This window comes from Schistocerca piceifrons, chromosome 8, assembly GCF_021461385.2.
Source record: "Schistocerca piceifrons isolate TAMUIC-IGC-003096 chromosome 8, iqSchPice1.1, whole genome shotgun sequence".
Classification (NCBI taxonomy): domain Eukaryota; kingdom Metazoa; phylum Arthropoda; class Insecta; order Orthoptera; family Acrididae; genus Schistocerca; species Schistocerca piceifrons.
The window spans coordinates 501,960,133-501,972,725 of NC_060145.1; the positions used below are offsets into that span (position 1 = coordinate 501,960,133).

Here is a 12,593-nt window from a genome sequence, read left to right on the forward strand (position 1 = left end):
TCGGGGAAGATCAGTTTGGATTCCGTAGAAACACTGGAACACGTGAGGCAATACTGACCTTACGACTTATCTTAGAAGAAAGATTAAGGAAAGGCAAACCTACGTTTCTAGCATTTGTAGACTTAGAGAAAGCTTTTGACAATGTTGACTGGAATACTCTCTTTCAAATTCTAAAGGTGGCAGGGGTAAAATACAGGGAGCGAAAGGCTATTTACAATTTGTACAGAAACCAGATGGCAGTTATAAGAGTCGAGGGACATGAAAGGGAAGCAGTGGTTGGGAAGGGAGTAAGACAGGGTTGTAGCCTCTCCCCGATGTTGTTCAATCTGTATATTGAGCAAGCAGTAAAGGAAACAAAAGAAAAATTCGGAGTAGGTATTAAAATTCATGGAGAAGAAATAAAAACTTTGAGGTTCGCCGATGTCATTGTAATTCTGTCAGAGACAGCAAAGGACTTGGAAGAGCAGTTGAACGGAATGGACAGTGTCTTGAAAGGAGGATATAAGATGAACATCAACAAAAGGAAAATGAGGATAATGGAATGTAGTCAAATTAAGTCGGGTGATGCTGAGGGAATTAGATTAGGAAATGAGACACTTAAAGTAGTAAAGGAGTTTTGCTATTTGGGGAGCAAAATAACTGATGATGGTCAAAGTAGAGAGGATATAAAATGTAGGCTGGCAATGGCAAGGAAAGCGTTTCTGAAGAAGAGAAATTTGTTAACATCCAGTATTGATTTAAATGTCAGGAAGTCATTTCTGAAAGTATTCGTATGGAGTGTAGCCATGTATGGAAGTGAAACATGGACGATAAATAGTTTGGACAAGAAGAGAATAGAAGCTTTTGAAATGTGGTGCTACAGAAGAATGCTGAAGATTGGATGGGTAGATCACATAACTAATGAGGAAGTATTGAATAGGATTGGGGAGAAGAGAAGTTTGTGGCACAACTTGACCAGAAGAAGGGATCGGTTGGTAGGACATGTTCTGAGGCATCAAGGGATCACCAATTTAGTATTGGAGGGCAGCGTGGAGGGTAAAAATCGTAGAGGGAGACCAAGAGATGAATACACTAAGCAGATTCAGAGGGATGTAGGTTGCAGAAGGTACTGGGAGATGAAAAAGCTTGCACAGGATAGAGTAGCATGGAGAGCTGCATCAAACCAGTCTCAGGACTGAAGACCACAACAACAACAAAGCATTTCAAATCATTTTCACGAACTCCAACCTGCTGTCTACTACCACCTCACTCATAAATTACATTGTCAGTTCATTGGTTCTATACACGTTCCACTATCCTGAAGGAATTAGATTTAAGTGTCCTCCTGACATTTTATCGCAGTCTTCCTGTTGTAACCGTAAAGATCGGGATACTGAAATACTGTTAACACCTGTGACAAATCACAGTATGTAACATGAATATCGTGCAAGCGGGACTCACGCTTGTATATGAAGTGTGGCGAGATTTTAAAGCTGTGCAGCAGCCTTGAGCCAGCCAACTGAACAGCAGCACAGTTTTCAGTTCAAGAAGACTACACGGGGCTTAAATGGTCAGTGATATTCAGATTACTGTTTTGCAATTTACACTATGTTTGCTTCTCACATTTGCAAAATACTCGAAAAACTGTCAGCACTGTAACACTTGTGAGCGGTGGAAAAGTAAAATCACAGAGCCTTCCCCATTTTTTACAACTTAAGAACCAGCTGTTTTATGATAATATGTTGCCCTTTCACTTTGACCTATTAATATGCTCGGGTTGAGGGTATATTAGCAGTTACATAAATTAATGTTCTTTTTATACAAGTTAATTCCAATAAAAAATTGACTGAAGGAAAGATTTGACAGTCTCCAAAATTTTCTTTATTTATTAAGACTGCAGCATGATAGGAATGATTTCCATAATTAATTACACATGCTTTCACAACTGACTAATAAAACTTGTGTATGGAATGATACTCCAAGACTCATTCAAAGGATACTCTCAACAGTTCTGGACATCATCTGGAAAAGGTTGACAAGGCTATCTGTAATATTTGCAGAATGTTCTGTACAGTGAAGTATTGAACTATTTGGGTAAATTTCATACACACATCATTCCTTGCTGCACCTTTAAGACCCACTTCCCTAAACAGTTAGTATCCAATCATTTATCAACATGTCTTTGTTATTTTACCTAATGACTGCATTGTGAACATTTGTTTCTTAGTCCCAAGCGACTAATACTTCACCTTTCACTTACCTCATTGCCCAATTTCTCTCTGGATTTGCTAGAGGAGGAATTCTGTTTCCTGTCAAGCAAAATAATGTAATGTTTCAGGACAATATGTCAACATTTACAGCAACTTTTGGAAAAGGATGTTGGAGATAAATATTCCAAGAAAATATTACTTACATTTCTAACACCACTGGTGTATTTGCTGTACACACAAAATGGTGTGATGTTTTATATGAACTGTACAGCTCTTCCTTATTCACACTATTACAAACAAACAGTCTGATGCCATATATATACACACACATCTTACATTCATTGCCTATTCATATTACAAAAAGTATTATTTAAGACAAAAATTATTAATAAACAAATTACAAATATATCCATCAAAAACTGGAATGTAAGGAAATATTATTTACATTGTGACTAGATTGTGGTTCAGAACCTGTAGCATTCTTTACACATTACACGCCCACATCTGCATATTGTCTTGCCAGATTGCCATTTGACGCTTTACGACGGCATCGAACCTGGCGCTGCAAAATGAAATGTGAGAAAGTAATAAATGATCTTAAACTCAAATAATTACAAATTATGAAATCTTACTATATCATCAAGCAACTGATAATATATTAGAATATAAATGAGAAAAAGCTTTGAAATAACATATAAGACTAACGCATGGAAATGACTCAGCAGTTATAACAGTTATATCATTTTTTAGCTGTCAAGCTGAAATTGCCATCGGACGTATTGGTGATGCCTCCACAGATTTGACATACAAAAGTCATTCCGAAAGTTGTGATCAAGACTTTGTTCCCAGCTGGTCCTTGTGCACTTACTCCATACGAATAGCAGTCTTTTCTGTTTGTAGCATGTTTGTTTAATGACATTTGCACAAAAATGGCAGCCCGAGATTTAAACCCCTTCAAAGAAAAGACTCCCTGCAGCAAATATTTGTCAATAATTGTAGAATGCATACTGGGATCAGTACACGGCTGCATGCATTAGAACCACTGTAATTCTGACATTAGAGACTGATCTCCCATAGGCTATACTCCCTCTACGTGATATACAAAAACCAGGATCGGACAAGTAAAACGGTTGGGGCAAACAAGGAATTTTCTTTAAATGAAGGCACGTGTTCTTCACAACAGGGCACCTATCTGTTCAATATGGAATTGGGGGTTTCATAGGACACATTTTTTTTCTCCTCGACAGCTGCCTGCAACAGAATGAATGAATAAATAAATGAATCAGTGTTGTGGCTGTTGTCATTTACTGGTTACAATTTGCTACTGGAATCCAGGAAGATGGATGAAGTTAATGTAACGTGTTCAAATTTAGAATGTTCCATTCCTTGGGGAGTTAACTGACAAAATAGTTCTAAATTTGTTAAATGGGCATGTTTACTACTGGTGAGGCAGTGTAATTATTAGCCTGTCAGTGCGGGGGACAAGTATTGTGGTGTTCTTACACATATATCATATGCACCAAGTAACTAGGTTATGAAATTGATGTATTTATGTACATCATCTGCAGGAAGCAATTAGGTTTTGAAATACACATACATTTTATGAAGATGGTATCTGTTCCCGAAAGAAGAGATACCATTGATGACCGTGTGTGCAGCTTCTCTAGAATGAAATGATAATTAAATTGAAACCCTTAGCTGGCAACAGGTGTGTGGTGTCACCGCCAGACACCACACTTGCTAGGTGGTAGCCTTTAAAACGGCCGCGGTCCATTAGTATACGTCGGACCGGCGTGTCGCCACTGTCAGTGATTGCAGATCAAGCGCCGCCACACGGCAGGTCTAAAGAGACTTCCTAGCACTCGCCCCAGTTGTACAGCCGACTTTGCTAGGAAAGGTTCACTGACAAATACGCTCTCATTTGCCGAGACGATAGTTAGCATAGCCTTCAGCTACGTCATTTGCTCCGACCTAGCAAGGTGCCATTACCAGTTTATATTGAGATTGTCATTATGTATCATCAAGAGCGATGTACATCAATTATGGATTAAAGTTAAGTATTGCATCAACTACGTACTTTATTTGCTACTATAAAATCCTTTAACTGTTCCAGACCTCACGCCAGTCTGCGTGAGCTTAAACGCGTGCCTTTCGGCTTCACCTCCTAGTGGCTTGGCTGTCTTGCCAAGTCACTACAAGGTGTTGTTGAAATATGTCAATGGGGACAGCTGAAAATGAGTGCCCCGATGTGGTCTCAAATCCGGGATCTCCTGCTTACGTGGCAGACACTCTATCCATCTGAGCCACCGAGGACACAGAGGATAGTGCGACTGTTGGCAGCTAAGAGTTTCGATTTAATTATCATTTCATTCTAGTCATCAATGGTATCTGTTCTTCTAGGAACAGATACCATCTTCATATAGTTAAAGGCTACTTGGCCATTGACCACCTCCCGTGTGAATGCGCACGCCTTCCAACTCTTACGGGACTCGTCAGCTTAGTCTGGTGCAAGTAATGAGTGAATGGGCCAATATCTGTTAGGAACACTACAAACGTAGGTTGTGGACAGTTGGGAATGTGGGTCTCACGGGAAGTGTGCAAGATATAAGTCCCTTCAGTCGCAATATCCTCTGTATCCTCAGTGGCTCAGATGGACAGAGCATCTGCCATGTAAGCAGGAGATCCCAGGTTCCAGTCCCGGTCGGGGTACACATTTTCAGCTGTCTCTATTGATGTATTTCAACAACACCTATTGGCAGCTAAGGGTTTCGATTTAATTAACATTACATACATTTTATCTTCACACAGTTATTTATTTGGAATTGATACAGTATGTACACTGTTATATGGGAATATGTTAAAAGTCCATTTAATTTTTATGTAGGCAAGAACTTCCCGGTAAAAACTTCCTGAATCCACTTTTCTAATTCATCCAATGTGTGAGGTTTCGTTCAATGTTCCTCCTGTTTTGCCCGGGCCCATAAAAAATAAATAAATAAATAAATAAAATAAAATAAAATAAATAAAATAAAATAAAATAAATAAAAAAATATTCTCAAGGTATCAAGTCTGGATTTTTTGCAGGCCGTTCATGTAGTCTACTTCTCCCCAGCCAATGACCTGAAAATTTCTCATCTAACCATTTCCACACGACATTTGCATAATGAGGTGGTGCACTGCCTTGCATGAAGATAATGTAGTCAGTATTTTCCCATCCAGTTCATTAAATTTTGATGTAGATGCCTATGATGTTGACGTATTTACTCAAACAACCTGCAAAGGAATCCACAGTTTTCTGGAGGAAGTTGTGTAGGATTAGTAAGACCAAACACAATTCTGAAGCACCGGAAGGTAGCATTCACCATTCATTGTGCCACACAGAAAATATGGACCCATGACATTTGTAACCGTTATTCCACACCACATGGTCATGGTCACTTTTGGACAAGAATGCATCTTCTCTACTGTAACTCCAGGATTCAGTGCCACTCAGTAATGGAAATTGTGCCAATTGACGAAACCTCCCACTTGGAATATGACCTCATCAGTCAAGAGGATGTTGTGAAACAATTGAGGCCAATCTCCATGCCAATCCCACATCAACTACCCATACTCCATTCTGTGATCACAGTCTTCTGGTATCAGCTGTTGCACGTAATGGGATCCATACTCCAAAGTTTAACTCTGCACAGCCTGCTATCACAAGCTGCCAGGTGTTTCGACTTCCCCAGGCTACGTCTGAACATGTTCTGCACAATCACCACATTCTCAGCACACCAAGATGTGGATTGCCACCTGTTTTTGCTGCATTCTTTACCAAACCTATGGTCTTCAGCTTTGCATGACAATTCTTTATTGTCTCAATGGGAACTGCAGCATTCCCTCCTTTTGCCGCATGCTACCATCTCTGCACAGGCATAATCAAGTTCCACAGCCAATAGTGTGAAACAACCTATATTCATGGCAATTGGCCATATTTGTTGTTGCTGAGTGTACTGCCTCTTATGGCCACAGTCAGTACTACACGGCATGAAAAATCACTAGCCCATTTAATGTTCTGTACGTTTGTACCATTTCCATTATTATTCCATCAATATTAAAAATTTAACAGCCATTTAATAATACCTAGTTACTTCTTGCGCACCCTGCCCTTTACTAAATGTCATTGCCTACTGGATAATGTAGGTGGATCATACATGTACCATCAAGACTGTGATATGCTTCTATTCCCTTTATGTAGACTACACCTGCTATAACACACAATAACTTTGACTGCAAACAGGAAGATTTCTGTGCATGAAGGTGCATGTTCTTCACAATGATGTACCTCTCCTTTTAATGTGACAAGATACAAGCAATTCTGGAATGTAATTATTTTACTTCAACTATAAATTAAAGTTAAATGGATCACTTGTTGGCAGACATGGATGGAATAGGTATAGTGCAAGTCAACAGTAACATATATCAATATTGATAACTTTATAACACGTAACATAAACAGGACATGGAAAGAATAATGATCATCTGCTACTCACCTCAATCAGAAGGAAACTGACAAGTGAAAAGCTGAGAAGTAAAGCTAGGCATAAATATACAAACACGCGTGCAATATTTCGGCTCGCTCTCCAAGCCTCCAGTTCTGATACATGCAGAAACCGATTTCGGTATTCTGGTGGCAGTTCAAAAGATGATGGAGCAGGAAACAGTGCTTCATAAAAGTCCTGCAGAACTGCACGAATCACATCATTGACTTTCTCAACGGCAGGGTCCAGATTGTCATTCAGACATATGAATTTCCTGTTAACAAGGGCATTTATACAATTTGTTACTGTATTTCAAATGTTAAAATTTTGAAATAACACAGATTTTTCTATTTTGTTGAAAAAAAATCAAACTAACACATATTAAAACTGAATATTGCAGCCATAGTAATATACGGTTATCACGAAATATTCACAGTAACATATGAATGCAGCTAAAAAATTTGAAAAAAAACACTGCCTGCACAACATGGGCTTTCAAGGAACACGATCCCTTCATTGGGAGCAACAGACAAAAGTTGGGTGCTCAAACAGCTGGCAACTAGTAGTCTGAGCCATTAAAAATAGTGGCTGCACAGAATGACATTAAATGCTGAGGTTTTCCATTTTAAGTTCAAATGGTTCAAATGGCTCTGAGCACTATGGAACTTAACATCTGAGGTCATCAGTCCCCTAGACTTAGAGCTACTTAAACCTAACTAATCTAAGGACAACACACACATCCATGCCCGAGGCAGGATTCAAACCTGTGACCGTAGCAGCAGTGCTGTTCCGGACTGAAGTGCCTAGAACTGCTCGGCTGCAACGGCTGGCCATTTTAAGTCTTATTACTTTGTGTAGCACATAGTGCTACAAACAGGCCACAAAATCCAGCTCTGTAAAGGTTTCATTTGGGGAGCAGATGGTGCATGTCACGCTGGCAGAAACTGTTTCCAACATGGCTCTTTGGCAAGCAGTTTAAGAGGACGGCAGGAACTATTTGTAATTACCACACTGCAAACCGACGTACAGTATTGAATCACTCAACTCTACACACTGTCTTCTACACTGTGAGGAGATATACCAACTACAGAAAGTCACCTCGTGACCAGCCTTTTGCCTTAGCCATTATGTGTGAGGCTGGACTTAGGATCAGTGACTGTTGATGCGCAGACGTGAAGCTTTGGAACCCGCTCATGGGATCTGTACTTCCTCTATGAACAACCAACTAACTGGTGGGTAGTCTGTTGCCCACCAGTGTCACTTTGCATGGTACTGTGGGTGTGGGGCTTGCACTGTTTCTGTCAGGTTGACAGCCACTGTAATAAATAAAAAAATAAAAAAAAATACATAAAACTTATTAGATATGTACTTATGGTGCATCAAATGGTGGGACCAAAGGTCTAAAAATTGACTGTGTAATAAAAGAAGTTGTAAAACCAGCTATGCAGCCAGAGGCCATTTCATTTACAATTACTAATCATGCACAGCTGTGTCTCCACCATCCACGACAACAGGGAGTCGAAATACAGTCAGAAGCTTTGTGACTCACCAGTGGAGACTGTTGCCAATTAATGTAGAAATTACCAAAAATCAAAACTAAAGAATTGTGGAAAAATTATTTTCACGTTCCTGAACTACCTAGTGGTTGCAGAGAAGATGTTTTAGCAGAATGGCTACCTTACCTAATGTGATCTGACTCATGGTGACACACAACCCAGCATACCATCTCTTAAGTGTAGGAATGACCTCCAAATTCTGGAGTAAGAATTGTAAATGCATATAGCTTTTGTAAACAGTATGTGGGCACAATAGGAAAAAGAAGCAAAATATGATACAATGGTAAATAAGATACAAAGGAATTACAGACATTGGCTGCAAGTGGGCATTGTTTTAAATCAATAGGGAAAGTTGAAAATTTGTGCCATACTGGGATTCGAAACCAAGTCTTCTGTCCTCAAGGCAGATACTCTGACACTAAGTCAACTGGACACAGAGGTCATCGCAACTGCACAGACTACCCTAGCACGCCTTCCGTCAGACCCAAATTATCAAATCATCCACACAGTACGAATGTAGTGCCCCTTGCTTATTATTCTCATCACTCACAGCATTTCACCAATTTCCATAAGAGTTCAAGTCTGGTGTGCGCACACACGCACCCACCCACAATTTTCTGGTGTGAGTAGAAATGCACAGCCTAGCATACAAAGGTGTAAGTTCCAATCGTTTTTGTAGATTCATATGGTTGAATTTACTGGGGTTTACTGTCTTACCAGCAGCCACTGTATTACAGATGAACAGTCAGCTCTGACTGACAAGTACACACAAAAAGTATTGACCCAAACCTTGCTGATGGACCAGCATTAATATTTATATGAAATGACTAATGGACATTACAGGGAACATTAATATCCTTATGCACTGGTCCACAGTTGCAGTAACTTTTTGAAGATAAGCCGGCCACGGTGGCCGAGCGGTTTTAGGTGCTTCAGTCCGGAACCGCGCGACTGCTACGGTCGCAGGTTCGAGTCCTGCCTCGGGCAGTTCTAGGGGACTGATGACCTCAGATGTTAAGTCCCATAGTACTCAGAGCCATTTGAACCTTTTTTTTTTTTAAGATAAAAAACATCTTGTCACCTTTGCCTACTTAATTTTTTAAAATCAATGTTTCTTCAATAACCGCGTCATTGTGAAAACAAAGATACACACGTATCAATATGTGTAACATTGCCTTCATTAGGAGAGGGCAGTGTCTCTAACACTTTTACTCTTTGACCCAGAACAAGTTAGCTAGTGAACCTTGCCCTTACCTCCAAATTTTCATTATTTTAAAGCATCTTTTCTTGCATCTGGTCACAGAACTGCAGGAAATTGAGAAGTGAAAGTTAAGGTGGGAAAGGCTTAACCTGTTTATTATTTGATATATAAAGGTTAATTAGAAGATGTAAACTGGATAATCTTTCACACTGAGTGGAAGTAATTTTATAGGACCAAATCTAAACTTATGCAGTTTGTAAGAATGTCAATTGTTAACACTGATACTGAAACACAGAATAACTTATAACTGACTGTATGATACTTATAATTAGATCTGTACTGGACAGACCTAAATGAACTGTGCCTTCTCTGGAATAAATTTACTTTGATTTGTGAATTACATCAATATGCAAGAGCAGGACAAAGTTAGTCACATGCAGTCACTTTAAGATTAATGAACTAGGTCAATGGACACTGTCTTTTGCTGCAGATGATCCTCATCATCACTTGTCGTTAATTCTGTGTGGCAGTTAATTACGGACTCAGCTTAATCAGCAATTACTCCACATTAACTTCTATTGTGGTTCAGGTGAATTTACTGCCAAGAACTATTATTGTATGGTTTGTGAACTAATAGACAAGTTTAGTTTGTTGTCACAGAAGTTGATCGTGTTCAGTCAACATTGTTGGCCCTAAGTGAAGATTATACAAGTTCCTTCACTCACTCGTGCACTATCAGCGGATTTGTATGTGTTCCCATTATCGTGACCTACAAAAATCAAAGCTCCCTGTACACTTCAAAACAAATATCTCTGCAGTATGTGCTGCAGTGCATGTTACACAAGTTGAGCCAACAACAGAGCAAGAATGAGCACTGTGTTATAAGTAAAGAAACTGATTCTACTTTATTCTACGTCATTGCATACATTATTTGTGGAATTTGGTAACTGCCATGTACCAAAATCAGATGATAGTGCACAAGTGAATGATGAAAAAAAAGACACAATCACTTCAAAAATAAAAAAGCAAATTGTAGGTGGCAAATTGGTTTTAACCTTCAAAAATAAAACCTAGATCCACCCAGGATTTATGTTCTTTCTAACAACATTTACTTCCTTTCTTCAAGTACTTCTGAGATAAATGGCTCTGAGCACTATGGGACTTAACTGCTATGGTCATCAGTCCCCTAGAACTTAGAAATACTTAAACCTAACTAACCTAAGGACATCACACACATCCATGCCCGAGGCAGGATTCGAACCTGCGACCGTAGCGGTCACGCGGTTCCAGACTGTAGCGTCTAGAACCACACGGCCACTCCGGCCGACACTTGTGAGATATTAAGAAACATTTCAAGAATTCGTACTCCATTGCACTAGCTGTGTAACTGATCATAATATACGTGAAATGAATTGTTTGATGATATGATAGTGGAACGGGAAGAATATCATCTTTGCAGGTGTACTTAAAAAGCTAAAGACATACAATGACAATGATTATTTTGGTGATATGTAAATTCAGACATAAACACATAATTGGCTGGGCTCATAACTGCATTCTGAGCACAGTTCTGAGCAATTATTTGTATGGATTCAAGCAAAAATATTAATTCAATTCACCATTTCCCTCTTCCTGCTTCCACACAGGTAATAAAACATTTTATGTTACCAACAACAGTATGAAATATAATATTATACTTCTGGGTGTTCTGCCACAAGCACACTATCATACCAAAAAGCCGCAGAGATCAAAAATGAAATGTGATGGACTTTCTTTGCAGTGTAGATCCTTTTTTTCTTTTCATTCTGCCCTTGTGTGTGTGTGTGTGTGTGTGTGTGTGTGTGTGTGTGTGTGTGTGTGTGTGTAAGGAGTCAAGACAGTTTTCATGGCGTAAGGTAAATCTCACACAAATGTCAGTATTTGCTAGAAAAAAACTCTCCTTCAGTGTTGCGTTCAAATAATTCAATCTACAGAGGCAAGACGGAATTAATTTGGGATGAGGAATTATGTATGGATCTGCACCCTTGTTCAGACTGAATGAAAATGGTGCAAGCAGAGTTAAAGTACAGAGTACAGAGCATAGTGTTCAGGGGGGACAGCAAGAGAAGGGGGTGGGGGGCAGGGGGCTGGGGGTGAAAGAATGATGGGAATACAAAGTGATAGGTAACAACAAAATAAATCAGAATAAATTGAGACCAGAGACAGTGGGTGAGACATGAGGAGGCAATAAGGCACATTTTCATTTATACTTGTATGAAGCACTAATTCTGGAAGGGAACAAGCAAAAGGCACAGTAGAAAAAAACACAATCTTGTCATGGCTCTTCTGTAGCAGGAGTGTTACCAGAAGCTATGGCCTGTGTGCCAAGTTCCCATAAAGTCCTGTGTGTTTCTATCAATTATCACTGTGATAAATGCAGTCCGTGCACTTTTTCTTGAGCTGTGACCAGAGAAGCGGCAGGGGAAACGATATCCACCGTGAAGATGACAAGGCCGGACCACAGAGGAGACAGGAAGACTGCTGCAAAACGAAACTGCTCTGCCTCCCTCATACACTGAAGCCAATGATTATGACTGTGCTCTGTACTGACCATCTACAAGAGATTATCCATACACCACTGCCACACATATAGTATGAACACCACACGACAAGAGAAAACACCCCATTCAGTAATGGTTATACTACTGTACCAGATTATTATTTGTCCACTTCGGTTGGCACTGATAGATAAAATACTAGTGTTCCAGAGTCCTCTGGTTTGTACTGATTGACAAGTAGGGAGCTGAGTATTTATGAAAGAGTGCACATATAATGTAACTATGTACATGCACAAGAACTTTAAACTTCATTTTTTTACAATTTACCGATCACAGTTTATTCAATTCTGTGGTTAATAATCTGGTACTTACTTTGGTTCCTTCCGTATTTCATCTAGAACAGAGACCACGTGGGTTATGTTTGAATTAATCATTTTGAAAGTCACATCTTGATGTTTATCTTTCACTATTTCATATTTATACCTTTTTACTGAGCCAAACTTGGATGTTAACAACTTCGCCAATGGCCCACAATTCACCACAAGTGGTCTGCTCACAATAGGCTGGCAAAAGTGGGAGGGAAGACA

General features: G+C 39.5%; 1 protein-coding gene across 2 annotated transcripts in view; it reads right to left on the reverse strand.

The window, feature by feature from the left end:
- Positions 1 to 2,388: 2,388 nt before the first annotated feature.
- Positions 2,389 to 12,593, reverse strand: part of LOC124711841 (N-acetylglucosamine-1-phosphotransferase subunits alpha/beta-like) — a 49,313-nt gene continuing 39,108 nt past the window's right edge. For both annotated transcript variants that reach the window (XM_047242065.1, XM_047242066.1), the window contains exons 5-7: positions 12,379 to 12,569; positions 6,725 to 6,986; positions 2,389 to 2,751 (exon numbers count right to left, since the gene is read on the reverse strand). In XM_047242065.1, coding sequence (XP_047098021.1) covers positions 2,680 to 2,751; positions 6,725 to 6,986; positions 12,379 to 12,569 — 525 coding nt within the window. In that variant the 3' untranslated portion in view covers positions 2,389 to 2,679. The remainder of the gene's footprint in view (positions 2,752 to 6,724; positions 6,987 to 12,378; positions 12,570 to 12,593) is intronic.